Source organism: Delphinus delphis, chromosome 1 (assembly GCF_949987515.2).
Source record: "Delphinus delphis chromosome 1, mDelDel1.2, whole genome shotgun sequence".
Classification (NCBI taxonomy): domain Eukaryota; kingdom Metazoa; phylum Chordata; class Mammalia; order Artiodactyla; family Delphinidae; genus Delphinus; species Delphinus delphis.
The window spans coordinates 44,448,630-44,467,479 of NC_082683.1; the positions used below are offsets into that span (position 1 = coordinate 44,448,630).

An 18,850-nucleotide genomic window follows, 5' to 3' on the forward strand; every position below is an offset into this window, starting at 1 on the left:
TCCCTAAGACGCCCTTTTTGAACACATCTAGTGGTTCCGATTTCTCGGGGCCTTCTGGCCTCCAGCGACTGCAGGGGATGTCATGGGGAGGGGACGTTTGGAGGTGATGCCTATGTCCCCGTCAGACACGCCCACTGGAACTGCCCCCCGAACCTCAAGGCGAGTCAGCCCTGCTGGACCTCGTGGGGAGGGGGAAGCAGAAAGAGACGGCCATACCTTGGTGCTGCCACGGAGAGTTGCCAGGTTAAAGAAACGGAGGAGAGCAAAAAGAGAGAGACAGAGCAGTGAGAGGCTTGCCTTGCTGAAAGGAAGGTATGGGCGGGAGGGTGGAAGGCAGGCCTCAGACCTGTCCCCACACAACCACACAGAGACACAGACACAGACCAACACGCTACAGAGTCCGTCTCACACAGGCCTGCTCCCTGCCCCAACATATGCACGCGTGCGTGCATGTGCGCGCGCGCGCGCACGCACACACACACACACACACACACACACACTTTCTCTCATGGGCCCTACCCTGCCCTGCCCCAGGCCCGGTCCCCTGGGGACGCTGATACAAATCCACACGCTTTTGTCAAAAAGCAAACAAACAGAGCTCCGTGTGTGCAGGCACCCTCGCCTGGAAAGAGGGCACAAGGCCCATCTCTGTGTTTGTTTTTCCAGGGCCTGACGTGTGTAGAACATTCCTCTGGCCCAGCTCCCTCATGAGCCCTCAGGAAACCCTGTGGCTGTCCCAAGCAGAAGCCAAGCCCCGGGCCTGGAGTCACCACACCGGCTCCAAAGCCTCGTTAACAGCAGGACGCTCACGGCCGTGCTGTGAGCGTGGAGCACCTCACAGAGCCCTCCTGATCTGTGCTCAAGACAGCTCCTCACCTACTGAGCCCCACAGTGCAGGCCTGTGCTCGGGGCTGGCCACCCACGGTCTCCTTTCAGTCTCACACCCGCCCCGTGAGAAGCATCCGCACTTTGCCAATGAGGATATCGAGGCTGATGCTTTGCCCAAGATCTCACAGTGAGTGGAGTGCCCATGACACTCTGCTAGGGTGCCCCCTCTCTTCTGCAGCCCTGAAGGGTCCAGGGAAGTGGGCAAAGGAGAGATTATCACCCCCTTCTTCCCTATAAGGAAATGGAGGCCAGGGCAGGATGGTCTGTGGCAGTCGGGACATGAACCCCACATGGAGTGCCTGGGACATGGCAGGATGTAGTCAGCATTCAGTCAGTGAGTCATAGGTCAAGAAAGGAGGGACTCAAGTTTGCTGTGCAGATCCTGTGTCTGGGCTCCACATTTGTCACCTCAGTTGATCCCCTATCCCTCTCATGTGAGGTAGATGTTTGAGGAAACTGAGGCCAGAGAGGATGGGTGGCGGTCCTGGGACCTCTGGGACCAGGTGGAGGGCCAGGGTTAGAACCCAGGCTGGTTCTCTCCAGTCTGTCCCACTGCTTTCCTGACCACGGAGAGAATCCCATGTTCTCTGGTGCCAGAGGGGAGCTGGGGACATGACTGGGTCCTCTCTGGAAAACAAGGCCCAGCCTACATGGGGCTGACCCAATGGGCCTGAGCCTCGGGCGCTGGGAAAGCAAACTAGCCACGGGGGGGTCCGCCTACATGTCTCCATGGGGCTGGAGTACGTGGGGGCTGCGCTTGGTGGCTGCACCTCCCGGGCTTGACCAGGACCTTCTGAGGAGATGCAGGCCTGAGACAACCCTGTGGGCTCATTCTGGGCCTGACCCGACCCAGCCCTTGGAGCTCTGTTCACACACCAAGCTGGGGCCAGAGGCATGTTGCTTTGGGGCTGGGTCCAGGAAGTGCAGTAAGGGGAAAGGAGGAAGGGGGTGAGTCAGGGTAGGTGACCCCGAGATGCTGGAGGGACGTCGCCCGGGGGGAGCGGGGTACAGAGAGGCCTGGTGCTGTTGAGGCTGCCTTGTGGCCTCTGGGAGATGTAACCAGGGTGCTGGGGCACAAGCCATGCCTCTCAGGGTTGGGACAGGTGCCAAGAGCCCCAAGGGCTGGGCATGTGAGAAGGTAACAGAGACAGGGATTTGGGAAGAAGATACCTCTTCACTTCATGTCCCCAACACCCGTGACAGTGAGCCTGAGAGGGGCGGGGTGGGGACAGAGGTCGGGCTCAGGTTGGCGGGAGGGCTCTCCCTTCCCACCCTCTCCCCTCGGCTCTTCTCCCCTTTTCCAGCAAGGGGCAGCAGACTTGGGGGCAGGCAGACTGGGTGGCATCCCAGCTCCGCCACTTACCAGCTGTGTCACAGTCAATGACTTCATCTCTGACTTTCAGTTTCTTTGTTTGCAAGATGGGGATAGGCCCCTACACCTTGTGGTCTGTCACTAGGATTAAACTGACGGACAATGTGTGTGATATTAGGGGACAGGGGAGATGTGTAGAACATTCTGCCCGGGGCCTGGGCCTGGCCCCAAAACCTAACTTCCTGCTATTTTCTGCTACCCACTTCCCCCATCTTTTCTGGGTCTTGGTTTTCCCAGCTATAAAACCCCAGAGGGCCTCTAGCTCTGACCTCTATTGTTATGTGGCTTCCAACTTACCCTGGAGGGGTCAGTCGCCCTCCTGGGCCTCTGTTTCTTCATCTGTATGTCTGTATACTGGATGGGCTGGGCTGGACGGCCACTCAGGTCTCCCAGTCCCCGACCAGCAGAGTTCCCCAAACATTTGCACAAAATGCAGAGACACAGGCCAGTGGCCCAGGCGTGGAATCTGGCTACGGCCCCGTCTCCTGCTGCACATGAGGGCTGGGGGCCTCCCAGGCTGGGTGCATCCCATCACATAGGCCCTAGGAGACTGGGGTGAGGCCCAGTTCTGAGTCAGCTCTGCCACCTTCCAGCTGAGTAGTGAAGTGGCCAGAGTCCTGCTTCCCTCATCTGTCAAATGGGCTAGTGACCCCCCGACTGGCAGGGTCATTGTGAGATCGTGGGAGACGATGTTCTAGGAAGTGCTCTGCTAACCGCTGAGGTCTGTATGCACAGGAGAGAATGCCTGGACCGATGCCATGATGGAGCTGCAGGTTACCACACTGGCACAAACAAGGGAAAGGAGGTGGACACACGGGCATCTGGGGCCCAGGCCACTATGCCAGGGGCCTGGAGTCTTAGGTCCTGCTCACCTCAACTCCTCACCCACCGTGCCCGGGAGATACAGAATGGCCCTGGAGAGCCTCTGGCCTGTCTCCATGGAGGGAGTGGGTGGGAAGAGCAGGGAGGACCTGCTCTGGGGGTGACTGACAGGCCTGGGGATAGGATGCAGGATGTGAGCCCACCCTCTCAGTGGGGCCCACACTAGTGCCTGGGCCGGTACCCTTGGGCTAAAGCAGTGGTTCTCAACTAGGGGTGAGTTTAATTCCTCCTCCCCAGGGTTTTTGGCAACGTTGAAGGACATTTTTGGTTGTCATAACTGGGAAGTAGGAAATCGCTCCTGTCTAATGGATAGAGGCCAGGGATACTGCTAAACATCCTATACTGACAGTACTTCCCTCTCCCCACAAAGAATCGTCCCGCTCAAAATGTCAACAGGGCTCAAGGAGGCAGGCAGGGTTTCTGCCTGGAGCCGCCTGCTGCCCTGCGTTAGGCAAGTGGGGGCAGAGTGCGCGTCCTCCAACCCCACCCTCGGCCTCTGCCCTCGGGCCTACCGTGTCAAGGTGGGTGCGCTGGTGCTTGGCGCGGTCGCTGGAGTTGCTGAAGGCCTTCTGACAGCCCGGGTGCTGGCACAGGTATGGCTTCTCGCCCGTGTGGCTCCGCAGGTGGATCTTGAGGTTCTCCAGCCTCGAGAAGGCCTTGCTGCAGCCCTCAAACTGCAGGAAAGGCTGGTGAGGGGTGCTCTGCAGCCCCCGGAAGGCCCACCGCCCAGCCTGGAAGTGGGCCCCAGCATCCTCTCCCCCCCAACCCCCTGACCCTGCCCGAGGCCTCCAGCTGCCCCAGTTCAGCTTCCCATGAAGTGCTCAGGACCCAAACTCTATCTGGGAAGCCCTGGTAGGTCCAGAAAAAAATACACCCCTGACTTACAAATGGCCACTAGGGCTTGAGAAAAAAGTGGTCTTTCCAACTCTGGATCTCGACAGGTTTGCCCTCCATCGGCATCTGGAAGTGATGTGCTGCTCTAATGGCAGCACTGCCCTGAATGGACAGGATGTAGGTATACATCTATTGCAGACAGCCCTGCATTTGGAACCCAAGGCCTGGCTATGAGTCGGGCTCTGTCCCAGTGAGGCTTTGGGCACTGCCCTTGACCTCCCCGTGCCTTATTTCCTTGCCTACAAACTTAAGACTGTGTGGCCACCACTCAGGGCTGATATGAAGGTCCCAAGGGTAGGACGCTGACTGTCAAAGGGCTTTGCCCACCTGGAACACAGCATCAATGCTGCTCGCTGTCAGAACAATGACCACATTTGTAAACGCAGTGTCTCTGATTTACCATTTGGCTGTTCATCTGTTTAACATCCATCAAGTATGCACTAGGCCCCATGCCAGGCAGTGGGCATTCAGTAGGTACAGCACAGACATGTGATGCCCCTGGTCAGGGTGGAGATGAGCAGAGAGCAACAAATACAGTGCTGATCCCAGCAGCCTCGGCCCAGCTCCCATCTCTCTCCCCAGAATCCTCTAACTTCAAACTCCTCCCTCCCTACTCTCTACACAGCTACCCCAGGAGCCTCTGGTGTAGGAAAGGGACCCTGTTGCTTCCGCCTGAAGTCCTGCGGGCCTGGCATTCAAACACTCAGCCCGCCACACGTTCCAGCCCCTCTTGACTCCCCACCAGAGGCTTGAAACAGCAGGGGTCCTCCAGGCAATCTCAAGCCTTTGTACTAGAAAGGCACTCAGCAAAGAATGTCCTATCTCGTAACAGTGCATCCAACCCCCTTCAGCCTTCAAAATCCTTCAAACACTGCCCGCCGAGCACGCCCTAGTCCTGGTGTGACTGGCCGCCATTCCCGCGGCGCTCCCTGTGGGCAGGAGGAGGAGCTACACCGGCTCCATCCATCCAGCTGTGGCGCTGGCTGTTTAACCACATGACAACCGGGAAGTGTGCGGCCTCAGTGTCCCCACCTCAGAGACAGAGGCTTCCAGGGGCGATCACAGTGTTGGGACAAGATGCAGGCCACATCTGGGGCCAAAGCCCAGGTGGCTACTCTGTGCCTGCTGCCTTCCCACGGCAGTGGGGCAGGGGGAGGTGACCCTTGAGGAAGAAGAGATCAGAGGAGGCTGGGTTTCCTCTCATGAGCCATTGGTTCCAGCCCTCAGGCCAGGGCAGACGTCAGAACAAGGACCCAGAGACAACGGTCTGGGGCGGGCTCTCCTGGAGCCTCTCCCTTGAAGACCCGGCCACAACTGTGGGCCGTGCTCTGCTGGGGCTGGTCCAAGGCAAGCTGTCCGCAGCTGGGTTTTAGAAGCTGTTCCGCTTCCTATTTCCAGATGTTATGCCTCTTCCGTGCATCAAAACCAGAAGGAAATCCTGTCTGGGGAATAAACAGGCCACAAGCCACGCCCCCCCTTGCTCTCCTGCAAGGCCGGTGCCAGGTTCACCCACAGTGAGGTGGGGCAGCGGCTGAAGAGCAGGCTGCCTCTTGGCTCCCAACCGGTCCCTTTGTTCCTCTCTGGCCCGAGCCGGGAGGGTGGACATCTGAGGCGGAGGGGCAATAACCCCTCAGGTGCCGCGTGCCATTCCTGACTTTGGAGGGTCCATCCGACTCTGGAGATCCGTATATCATCTCCCCACCCGGTCTGCGCGCCTACCTGGCCAGCCGTCCGTCTCAGCACCGTTGCCCCCACCCCCATGCCTTTGTTCAGGCTGTGCCCCTCCTGGGACACCTTCCCTTCCAATTCGCTGACAATTCAATTCAGACACTTTTCACGATCTGCAGCTTGGTGTTTGCGGTCTTCCAGCGCGGCTGGACGCCTCTCCCATCTGCATACACCCCACACGTTATGCTGTAGCCACACGGGAGTGATCAGACCCCGAACGTGTCGGGAACTTGAATGCCCCCAGGCCTGCTGGAGCTGTTCCCTTGGAATGGAACGCCTTTCCTTCCTTCACTCACTTGGCAGACATCTACTCATGGTGCCCAAGCACTACCTCCTTGGAGAAGCCTCTCCCAACCTCCTGCTCCTCCTTGGTCACACCCTGAGGTTTTCACTGCACATCCTTTGCCCTTTCTCCATGCCTCCAGGCTAAGGGTTTGGGAGTTCCTTGCGGGCAGAGCTAGCAGCTCACTTATGGGGCAAAGGGTGAGTTAGAAATGTGATCCAATGGTGGTTAAGAATAGGGGTTCTGGGGACTTCCCTGGTGGCACAGTGGTTAAGAATCCACCTGCCAATGCAGTGGACACGGGTTCAATCCCTGGTCTGGGAAGATCCCACATGCCATGGAGCAACTAAGCCCATGCACCACAACTACTGAGCCTGTGTGCCACAACTACTGAAGCCTGCGCGCCTAGAGCCTACGCTTCGCAACGAGAAGCCACCGCGATGAGAAGCCCGCGCACCGCAATGAAGAGTAGCCCCCGCTCGCCAAAACTAAAGAAAAGCCCGTGCGCAGCAACAAAGACCCAACACAGCCAAAAATAAATAAATTAATAATTTATATAAAAAATAAAGAATAGGGGTTCTGGAGCCTAGGGGTGCACACACCTCCCTCGTGTTCATCAAGGTACCCCACACCTGCGCATGTGCGCTGTGCCCATGCCATGCCTGTGTATATCGGCCCAGCTCGTCCTGCCCACCCCTACCCCACTGGAACTTAACAGAGCCGAGTCCCAGGCTGGGGTATAACAAGCAGCTGGCCAGAGCACCATGATGGGGGACCCAACCCTCAAGGTAGAACCAGAGGTAGCAGCAGGTGGGGTAGCAACTGCCCCATCAGGACAGGTCTGGGACGAGGATGTTACAGGTACACCTGGCAGAGCAACGCCCACAGCAGAGCCAGCATCCCAGGCATGCCAGGGCCTTGAGGGGAGATGGGCTCTGCCTGCAGCTGCTTGCCAAGGTCCCCGAGATCCTCCCCCTTCAACAACCCCGGAGATGGGCTAACAGAGGCAGAGAGAAGAGGACGGGAATGCTCGTGGGTTCAGCACCTGTGCGCTCACTCTGCTAGGCCTGGTCATGTCTCTAGCATGACCGAGTATCCTCTCCACAGCCCTCGGGGCAAGTATCTCTCCCACTGTCAGGAGCTGAGGCTCGGGGGAATCAGCACAACAGTTACAGACACGGACCCTGGTGTGGGACGACCAGGGCTTGTGTCTTGGCTGCTCCACTTGTGAGTGATCCGAAGTGAGTCCCTTCAATTCTCTGAGCCTGTTTCCGCATCGTAAAACTGGGTGAGTTCTACCAACCTCAGAGGGTGGCTGCACAGTAAGTGCTTCCCTTGGTACCAGGTGCTTGCTCAATACCGTCACCATAGCTACTACTTAGGATCACAGAGCAGATAAGTAGTGGAGTGGCATTCTGCCTGGGGTGGCAGCTCCTGGGCCTGCTGGCCCTCTGCGGAGTTGGAAGGGTGTGTGTGTATGCGTGTGTGTGTGATGTCCCGCTGGGCATGGTGGGCTCTCAAGTCCCCCCAAAGTCCTGTTTCTACTTCTCACTCCTTAACCCCTCACCTCACTCCCCATCTTCCTCCTCCAGCCTGACATCCAGAGTAACCTTCTCAACACACCCTGGACTCAGGCCTATCAAAGGGGTGTCAGCCTGCTCCTGGGGCCTGGAGCAAGCTGGGGACTGGGGAACAGTCTGGAGGGGCAGGTGCCCCAGCACCTCCTCTGATGGGGAGTTATCTCAGTGCTGTCCTGGCTCCACCTACAAAGAACAGGTGCCCTGGACAGGTCTGCTCCCCCACCAAGCCCCTCATCTGTACCCTGGGGAGCCAGGACCTGGCAGGGCTCACACAGTGGTGGAAGGGCCTGGTCTGGAATCCTAGAGCTGGGGCACCTGAGTTTCTTATGAGTCCTTCTCTGCTGCCTTACAGCGGCAGCTTCACCAGACAGCCCCCAAGACCCCTCGAGCTCTAATGCTTTATGAGTCCATTTTTAAATTGTAAATCTAACCAGGTCACCCCTGCTCAGGACCCTCCAGGGCTCGTTGTGCCTTCTGACATCCGGTCAACCCCCTTAGCCTGGCATTCAATGCCCTCCACGGTCTGGTGTGTCAGAGGCTGGGGTGAAGTGTTCAAACTTGGAAAGCAGATGGCTCTGTAATCTTGGCAAGTCAGTGCCCTCTCTGTGGCTCAGTTTCTTTCTCTGTAAAATGAAGATGCGAGGAAGCAGCTCACAGAGTTGTGGCAGTGGGGCAATGTGCATATCTGCATGTCACGCAGGACGTCAATGTTGTCACTATTATCGTGGTGGTGGTGGTGTCTTGCCCTGAGGGAGGACACCCCTGTGGGGCAGGTTTTACTGACCCCGGAAGTAAAGAACAGGAGGCCCTGGTTGATGTGTTTGCCATTGATTGGTGTGGCCCTAAAACTCTTTCTACGCCAAGCCCGTGGAGTACCCTTTGGGCACCTCCAAAGAGAGTGAGGCTGCCTTTTGGGATGGGAATGGCTTGAAGGGGCCCCATGCACTGACTGTGTGGGGTCTGGGGGGACAGCAGGGAGAGGTGCCCCACCACTGCTGTGTCATGGGGTACAGATGCTGCCAGAATGGAAACATGGGTCTTATTGGAACAGAAATGGAGTCAACGGGCACATCCGGGCTTTGGGTCTCCGTTTGCTTGAGGCGGGTGGAGGATGGGCCTTAAGGCAATGCTATGGTGACCCAAGGGTGTAATGATGCTTCCGCAGGGTCTGCACCCCACGGGGTACATGCTAGGGTGGGGCCTTCCTGACATTCCTCCCCCAACACTCCAGTCTCCTGAGGTTCTAGGGCAGATTTTGCCCTGTTGTCCATGTCCAGGTGTATAACCTGCAGAGCACACCCCCTGGAACACCCCTGCTCCCACTGCAAGGGGGCAAGGAGGTGTAATTGCCCCCACTGTGCCAGAGGGCACCAAGCCTGGGCTCGGCTGCAGGCAGAACTGCCGTCTCTTCTAGAAAGAAGTGACCTCCCACTTCTCCTTCTAGATCTCCTTCTCTTCCTCCCCTTCATTCTGGCTCAGCAGATGCTTAGCTGTTTCCAGAATATACACCACCCCTCCAAGTCTGCCTATGATCTCCACTCTGTTTGTCCACAGAAACTGCCCTGTGCAACCATTCACATGGCCCAGCCAACGGTGTAACACAGGGCTATTCACTTGGGGAACTCTGGTGCCACTTCTGCTGGTTGGACTCCCTGGCCACTGACCTCCCACCTTCCACCTGGATGCTTGAGCCAGAAACCTGTTCCCTCCTCCCTGGCCCCTGCATCCAACCATCTGCTAAGCCAGGGAAATGCCACCTCTTAAACATCTTTCACATCCGCCCACTACTCTGGTCCACACCCCAGCACTGCTCACCCAGGTGACTGTACCAGCCATCCTGCCTCCACTCTCCCTTCCCAATTCATTCCCACATGATATCCAGTATCTAGAACAAAGACGGAAGCCTATAGGTGTGTCTGAGCCCCCTTTCCCTGCCACCCCAGCTCACACCCTGCATGGCTCCCCAGTGCTTGGGCAAGTACAAAACCTCACCCCAGCATTCTGGCTGGTGCGACCTGGCCCCGGTAACAGCTTGGTGATGTCTGCCCCCTCCACCCCCATGCCCCCCACCACTGTGTTTCAGCATCAAATTGGACTGGGTTCAAATCCACTCTTCCAAACTCAATGACCTGGGCAAGTTCATTTCACTTGTCAGAGCTCAGGTGCCTTATCTGTAAATGGGGGCATCCACTTGGGCACACCTGGGCACATGGTGGGTGGGTGTTCTCTGTGATCCACAGGGTATATGCAGCATCCTGTGGCCAGAGCCCTGATGCCAACTGTGTGCACCCAGAGGATTACCCAGGCACCTCTTATTCGGGATGAATTTGCAACACACCAGTTCACATAACCAAACACAACAGATCTATCTGGCCAGAAGCAAAGGCTCACATGCCATGGGCAACAGAGACGGCCGCTACTGTGGGTAAGGCATACCCGGAGAGGGGAGAAGGAAGAGAAGAGCTATCTGACAGTCTAGAAAAATTAAGAGTGAGTGCTGGGTTTTTCTTATTTACTTAGAAGGCATAAACATTAAAATACGTACTAAGATGAAACTGGGGTGAATTCAGAATGACCTTAGTGACTGGGTGACACCCTCTCAGTCACCTATCAGGAGCCGGGAGCCATGTGTGTTTTGTGTGGTACTTCATTTAATTGTGACAACATGCTCTTCTGGTGAGGCTCCTTTCAGCGCCACGCTGCAGATGAGGAAACTGAGGCTCAGACAAGTGACATCACTGGCCCTAAGTGATGTCACACAGCCAGTAAGTGGCAGAGCTGGGGCTGGATCTCAGGTCTGGCTGATGTGCAAGTCTGTATATGTGTGTCCGTAAGTGCTCTGGCTACCGCCTCAGGGACCCCTACAGAAAGCACCCAAAACAGGCTGGTACTCGGGAACTATGACCATGATTTCCAACTGGGCTCACATCCTGGGTTCCTTTCCCAGGCAAAATAAGGCCCAGCCCTGGATGCAGAGCTGATGCTGGGCAAAGGGGACACCCTCCTTCCTCCCGGGGCCTCCGAGAGGAGATGCCACCACACAAAAAGGAAAGCCGCGGCAACACAGCAGAGAACAGCGAGCCCGGCTGAGGCACTGAGTCTTGAAAGGCCCAGTTCCCACATGTGGGGCGTGTTACTAAAGAAGATTCAAATAACGGGGGAAAATACCCCTGGAACCATGAAGCCCTAGACCATCTGGAGTTTTATAGTAACAGGCAGGGGAAAATCAGAACCTAATTGAAAAAAGTCCACTGCAATCCATTACCGCTGCATGCAGCTCACAGAACCAAGGGCAGGAGATGAAAGCCTGAGAGGAGCCGTCCCGGGAGCTGGGGAGGGGGCACTCTTTTCCCTTCCAGACCAAGCCCAAGGACCCTTCAAACTCTGGCTGGGGGAAGGAGAGGGCACTGGGTCTGGCATCATAATCTGCAGGGCTGGGCTCACCCCACTCAGCGAGCTGCCATCTCTGAGCCTTTCTCGCACCTGTGAAAGGGCAGAGCGAGTTCATTCAGGGCAGCCCCAGCACGGAGCCAGCTGGTGCCGGGCACGCCTGTTCTCTCCCTCTGGGCCTTGGGGGATGATCAAGGGCCCTGTGTCACATGTGAGGTGTGGGACATTGTGCCACAGGCCGAAGGCCACGAGGTCTCGCAGACAGAAGTTTGTGCCGGGGACTCACCACCGACCGCCATGAGCTTGGGCAGGTCATGTTCCACCTCTGCCCTCATTTTTCTCCTCTCTAAAATGGGCCACCACAAACGGCTGCTAGAAGTAAATAAAAGGACATGCCCAGCACGGGACCTGGCACACAGCGGTCCCTGAGGAATGTCAAGTTTCCTCCCTGTGGCTGACATGGGCCAAGGAGGAGGGAGGCCCTTTTCTCATGCTCTGGCTAAGGATCTGGACACAAAGGGCAAGGAGGAGGTTTGGGGGAACGGGGCACACGGGTGGGGGCAGGAGAGGAAATGCCTCCAGTTTTGGCCTTTGCCAATGACTTGCTTCTAAACAAACACATTTCTGGTTTAAGGGTAAAATATATTGGGTTTCAACAGTCTGGCAGGCCATTCAGGGATCAACTTTTCATTTTCGTACAAACTTTTAACCTACTTTACAACAGTGATTTGGATGGGAGAGCTGCACGGTGCCAGAACCTTCTCCAAGATGTCAAATAATTCTGTTTGGCCAGCTTGAAAGGCCAGCCAGCCGGGAGCTGCGGTCCACGCCTCACGCTGCTCCCCGGGAGAGGGATGCTGCTCTGCAGTTACTGTCCTCTGAACCTCATGGGTTTTCCACGAGGCTCTTCTCAGGGCCTTGTGCTGCGAGGGTCCTCAGAGGTAGGTGGAGGCAATAAGGGGAGGGACAAAAGTGGAGAGTCCTGGGAGGTGAGGCTGGATGGCACTGGCCTGGACTGTGCCCTGTGAAGGCTGCGAGGGTCTGGTCCAGCCTTGGGTACCTAGTGCCGTCTGAGTGAATGAATGGACGGGCAGATGGGGGCAGGAGGGAGACCATGACTGTAACGGCAGCTATCACATTTACTAGGTGGGGGACTGGGCCAAACTCTCCCTAAACGTGTCTCCTTAGTCCCATTAACCAGCACGACAGGTCCCCTTGTTACAGAGGTGGAAACTGAGGCCCAGGGAGTTTATGTGAGAGAGACCCGGAGCTCATGAGGGATGGAGCCTGGGTTTGCCTCCAGTGCCCTTCTGTGCCTGGGCCCACTCTTGTCCTAGGCAGCCAGGACCGAGGGGCGCCATGAGATCCAAGGCGAGCATCTCTCAGCTCTCTAGGCCTTCATGACCACCTAGAGAAGCTGGAGGCACACAAAAGGCAGAGAGAGACTGGGCTAGAGGGCCACAGGCCTCCTTTCCAGAGCCGGTCAGACTGGGCCTGCCCTTGGGAGGAGATTTCTCAAGCTAGCAAGGTGCGGGCTGGAGATTCCCTATCCCTTCCTCACCAGGACTGCGCTGGAGGCTCTGGGCTGGGCCCTTTTCCAGCAGAAAGTCCCTCTCAGGGCAAGAAACAGGTTCCTGTTCCCAGCCAGAGAGAGCCAAGAGGGCTAGGCCACCTTTCCAGGGTATGCAGAGCTCCCCAGAGTAGGAGGTGCACGGGGAGGTTGAGTCTGCTCACCCAGTAGACAGGTGGGATCCAGGGGGCTCCCCGTGCTGACACATGGCTTGAGGTGTGGAGAGAGGCTCGGCTAGGGGCCAGGGCTCAGAGGCTGCACAGAATGGCTGACACACGCACACACACATAGCAAGCCACCAGCCGCAGACCCAGAAATGCAGACACGCACACACTGACACCTCTTCTGCCAACCAAGCCACACATCAAAGACACAGAACCCCAGGACACCAACACACAGTGCGTGCGCACACACGCACACACACACATATCATGAGTCATGCCACACACACACACACACACACACACACACACACACACACTCATACATATACCCAAGGACACCCAAGCCCAGACCCCACCACAGGCACAAACATACAAACTCCGCAGACTCTAGATGCACTGACACACAGCCCCACGTACAGCACAGCAGAAACTGGCTCACATATCAGAACACAGATGGCCTCATGGTGCTCTGTGTGTGCACAGGGAGAGACACCCAGAGACAAAGTCCAGCAAAGGCTTCCTCCAAGAGGCCAGTGGATAAAGACAAGTCCTCACACCAACATCTCCACACCCAACACAGCCAGACCCACGGACAGTCACGCTCCCACACGCCTCTCCATGGCTCCAGGCTGCCCAGGAGAGGAGGCTGCAGGTGGGAAGAGCCAGCTGAGCCCACTCTACCTCCTGATTTTCCCACGGCAGCTGGACAGGCTTGGCTTTGGGGAGGGAACACGTGACAATAGAGAACTCCAAGACAGGGCCGCAGGCCACCCTTTGGTCCCACTGACCTCTAGCCCAGTGCCCACTCCCCCTTCCTAAGCTCCAGCCGCAGGCCTTTGACCATGCAGTGTCCTCCGCCTGTCCGGTCCTCCCTGCCCTTCTGGTCTTGGCTCAAGCCTCAGCCCTCCCCTCCTCCTGTGCCAGGCCTTCCCTAATCACCCCTGTTCCCACCCTGCCCTGAGCGCCCGGACACCACCCTGATGCACTGAGGCCAGGACGGCCTGTCTCTCACTGCTTGTCCAGTCCTCTCTGCGGATGCCGCATACCCCCCGGGCCTTGACAGATGCTGCCCGGCCTCTAGAGCTCACCCCCAAGAGGGGAAGCAGGCACAGGTGGGAAAGCGACATGGCAGCCCATTCCATCTCCACAGCCAACTGAGAAGCAGAAGCACCTGGCCCATTTGCTGAGGAGACACCTGTCCAGGTGTGTCAACATCTGATCGTAAGAGCTGGGGGTAAGGCAGGTGAGCGCTGCTCCAGGAGGAGGAGGGGAGGGACTGTAATGAATGAAAGGGTTCTCTCCAGCCTCAACCCTCCCCCAAATAAGCCTGCGCCCACAGCCTGGGTCTCAGGTCCAATTCCTCCTCTTCCTGGCCCCTGTGAACCTCAGTGTGCTCCCTGCAAAGGGGATGACACTCCTGGCCTCAGGGGCCTATTATGGACAGCAGGGTGTGGCCTTGGTACTGGGCACAGGGCAGGTGTTCAGTCCTCTTTTCGGCTCCTCTCCCGAATTCCAAGAAGAAACAACAGAGGATGGGTCCATGGTGTGAAAAACATTAGGGTCTGAAGACCTGATTCCAGCCCTGGCTCTGTCACAGGTTACTGTGTGAACTTAAACCAGTCACCTGCTTTCCTTGAGCTGAATTACCCACCGCCTGCCGAGTGCACAGGTGGCGGCTGCATGAATTGAGCCCTGTACAACGCGCAGCACCCTGGGGCTGCCTGGGGAGAAAGGAGATCCAAGACATCCCACCCATCACCTGAAATAAAACCTCATGTCGGGTCAGTGCGAATCATGACAAATGTACACGTGCAAAATTCCCTTCTGAGGTCATGGGTGGGAGCAACCTGCCCCATGTGCACCTGGGGCTCAGTTCCCACCAGGAATGTCCCGTGAGGCTCTGGGCCCCTTGGGAGGGGGGAGGGGCACGGCTGGGCCAGACTGCTGGTGTGTGTAGCTCTGGGGTAGCAGGGGCCTGTGGAGGTCGTAGTGAGGGTGTGGGGAGCCACAGAGGGCTGTGCTCAGTCTGGGGGAGCCCTACTGGAGAGGACATGAGTGACCCATTCCCAGGTGCTCAGGAACAGAGCCGGGTGACTGCATGTTCACCAGGGCTGCCTGGAGGGTGCAAGATGGTTCGTAAGTCACCTTCGGGGATATCCAATGGCTCTAAATTGGGTTGGATCCGACACCTGCGGCCCAGTGGGATAAACAGGCCAAGCTGACCTGCCTCAGCATTGCCACCACTCTCCCACCTGCCACAGATCCTCTGGGAGGCCCTGTGATGGCAACTTAGGGCCACACGCTGAAGAGGGTCACGTGGCTCCACAATGCTCGCTGCTGCCACGGACTGAACCCAGTGCCTGGACTCACTAATAATGGTGGATGGAAGGAACGATGACAGCCCAGCTTTCAATCGAGCTAATGAAGGAAGGTCAATTGCCATTAGGAACCAAGTACACAAACAACAACAACAAAACAAATGAAATCCAACCTACGGAAGGACGAGAAGACAGGAAGAGACAGGGCAGAACTTTCCAGTGACCAAGTGCCTCAGTCTGCAGGACACCTCTCTTCCCTGGTCTAACCAGTATCACAGCAACCCCACCAGAGGCAGGACTGAGGCTCACAGGCTCACTCTGGGGCTTCTCGAGCCACTGCTCATGCCTCCCAACTGGCCCACTGTGCAAGAGACATCCAGCTGTGAGCTGTGCACTTGGCTGGTTCAGCCACAGAGGACTCCCCTGGGCCAGGTGTCCTGGGAACGTCCCTTTCCCTGCTAGGCCTCAGTTCTCATCTGTCAAATGGGTATGTAGTAATAGTGTTGTGCCTCCACCCAAGTGCTTCTGGAGGAGATAAGTTGGCAGAAAGCAGAGCAGACAGGAGTGAACTCCTGGCTTTTGGGTTTCAAAATCTCAGGTCTCGGGGCCAAATGGAAAGAACTCTGGAGACAGAGATGAGTCACACACAGTAAATATTTCAAATGATTTTCTGCCCCAAGCCATCTGAGAGTGCCCAGCACAGGCCTGGCACACAGTGGGCTTGTGTGTGAATATCTGTTAATGAATGAAAGAAGAAAGCAACAAACATACGAACCTTGAGGGAAGTGTGGAGCAGGGCAGGGAGCCCCCCAAATTAGTGGAGCCCAGGAGAAGCCTAGGCGGGAGGAAGAGCAAAGATTCCTGTGTTCCCACCCCTGGAAAATGTCTGGCTGGGAAGGGGACGCTGGAGGGAAAGCAAGACACGGGGAGACGGCAGGGCTCCCTCAAAGTGGGGAGGCTCAGAGCTCTGCCCTTTCACCCTAGGGCCAGGCTCTGGTGTGCTGATAGCACCCCCAGTTAGGCTTGTGGGACCTGAAGCAGGGCTCCTCCCAGGCGGGCAGGACTCTGGATCTCTCAGGAGGTCCCACACCCGGATGTTGAGTCCAAGCTGGCCCCAGGGCAGCCTTCAGATGGATGGGAGACCGCTGGGCTCTGGGCAAAGACGAGGTGGGGTGCAGGACGGCTCAGAAGATGCCAGCGTGAGAAATGACTCTGAGGACCCCTCGGTTCAGTGCAAGCCCCTCCCACCCACAGAACTGGCGCAGGGCTTTGTGAACTGCCTGAGATTTGCTCCTCAGCTCCGGAGACTCAGAACAGGATGGGAGTTCAAGGAAGACTTTCAAGTTACACTCTCTCACACTCGAGTCTGTGGACTTCAGGTTCAGATCTGACATGAATAAAATAGAGACCATTGTCTGCCCTGTTACGAGGATGTGGAAAAGGCAGAAGGGAGGAAAACTGCTCCTGAGGTGTGCACCTCTGAGTCGGCCTGTGCAGCCCCCTTTCTGTGCACCACCGTCTGTGCTCTTCGGGGCACCCTGGACAGAAGGTGCTCTATCACCCTCTTTCCCAGAGAGCCTGTGCTCAGGGCGCCCAGGGGCTAAGAGCAGCAGCCGGACTGAACCCAAGGCTGTCTGATGCCAAAGCCCTGTCCCTGTTCTCACATCTCATTCAACAAAAAGCAGACGGGTCTGAAGATTTAGGAAACATTAGGCCACGGGCAAGAAATGACTAGAAACAAAGAAGTAAATGTTTCACGTCACCAGAAAATAACAATACTAGCGATAATAGCCACCACCCTGTTTTTCAGATCCCCTGAGAGTGTTTATTTCCCTTAACACACAAATGCTCCAGATGTTCAGTCCAACACAGGTTGGAAAGCGCTGGAAAGGGTCTGGGGGAGGCATCCCACCCCTCACCTGAGCCTGGTGCCTCAGGGGTCTGAAAGGGAAGCGTGCCTTCTGCTGGGCCAGGCAAGCTGTCCGACTCTCGTGGGAACCTTCCGTTCCTCGAGCAAGGGAGAATCACCCTGTGGTCACCACACAAAAGAACGACCAAGTAAACTGAAAAAAATTACAACCATATGATAAAGCAGGAAGGGGTCCTTAAGGAGGAACACACTGCGAGGCACTTCTCTGAGAACCGAGAGGGTGGCAGGAGGGGCGTCCTGGGGAGCAGGGCCCCGCCCAGATGGCTGGCTGCACAGCCTGACTCAGGGGGACACCTGGAACTCATTAGCATTATGTCAGGAATAATGTAAAATTAAAACATTTAGCTTTGGATTCTAAAATTAAGGAGGACAAAAAGAGAAGGATGCCATTGTGCTGAGCCACTCAGCTATGACTTGGGCACCAATAGTTTACAGAAAAAAAAAATCACTGCCTTACACTGGGGCCCAGCTGGGGCGCCCTGCTAGCGGGGGCTGAGGACAGAGAGAGGAGTCTCCAGCTCCGTCCTGGGGGAATCAAGTTGGGAGCCTGAGTGGGGCCCAGGTGAGGTCTTCCAACCACTCACTCCCTCTGGCAGTGCCAGTTATATGCCAATCCTGCCACTCTCCTCACTGTCTCCACCCTGGTCACTGCCCCCAAATCCACCATCTGTCCTGCAGCCAGAGACTCCTAAATGGCAACCTGCCCCCAACATTGCTCAGACCCTTCGATGGCTGCCTACTGCATTCAGGATACAACCCCAGGCCCTCAGCCTGGCATTTCCAGCTTCCCACCATCTGCATCTGCAGGCCTTCCAGCGGTGCTTGGCTCCCCAAGCTCCCTCCTCCCTCTCTAGTCTCCACTTAGACTGACTACTTGGGCTCTTGGAATTTTACACCTCTGTGCTCTTGCCTACGCTGTTCCCTCAGCCTGGAATTCCCTCAGACACCAGGGCTCAGTGCCAATGGTGGCTCCTCTGCAGAGGCTCTGGGCTCTGGGGGCAGGTCCTGGGCCAGACTCCTCTCTGGGTCCTCCTAGGCTCAGGGGTAATAGCAAGGTGGCTGGGCTGGGCTGCGTGGGGACCTGAGACTCACACAATGTCAGGACTGGCTGGCCCTCGGAGGCCTCTGTGTTATAGGTGGGGACACCACGACAGCCCAGAGAGGGCATGGCTGCCCCTGCCCCCAGCTTTGGACCCCTGGATTCTCAGGGCATGCTCATTCTGGGTTAAAGAGTGCTCTGAAGACATCCAGGCTGAAGTTCAAATCCCAAATCCCTTCCACTCTATGAGCAGCACAAATCACCTAATCTCTCTGGGGTTCAACATCTTTGTTGGCATTGCAAGGATGGAAATGATGGTATAGTGTTACCCACTCCCAGGCTGTGGAGAATCGGCACCAGGCTCTGCTCTATCACCACAGGTCACCACCAGTGACCCCCTGTGAAGACACAGAAACCGAGGTCCAAGGCTACAGAGGACAGGGAATCAATGACAGGATGGAGACGAAGGCTCCCGGCTCTGGAAAGGTAGTCTGGGCAGAGTTCACAAAGCCTGACTTGTCCAGTGGCACAAGAGAGCAGACAAGTCATTCATTCATTTCCTCACTCATTCATTCACTCAGCTAAGTGCACACGGCTAGGTGTCCAAAATACACTGCAGTGAAGAAAGCAAATTACCAAACAACGTATCTGGTATGATTCCCTTCCTGTAAAGAGTATAATTATCATATACACAGAGAAGTCTGGAAAAATACTCCAAAATGTTAAACAGTGGTTATTTCTGAGTACTATAGTTAGAGGTAACTTTTCCTTTTTTCTTCATACTTTACTCTCTACTTTCTACCTCTTGATAC

The 18,850-nt window shown here is 56.5% G+C and overlaps 1 protein-coding gene across 3 annotated transcripts in view; it reads right to left on the reverse strand.

Moving 5' to 3' along the window:
* GLIS1 (GLIS family zinc finger 1) overlaps positions 1–18,850 on the reverse strand; it is a 225,704-nt gene that overhangs the window by 18,761 nt on the left and 188,093 nt on the right. For all 3 annotated transcript variants that reach the window (XM_060005257.1, XM_060005248.1, XM_060005242.1), the window contains one exon: positions 3,655–3,816. In XM_060005257.1, coding sequence (XP_059861240.1) covers positions 3,655–3,816 — 162 coding nt within the window. The remainder of the gene's footprint in view (positions 1–3,654; positions 3,817–18,850) is intronic.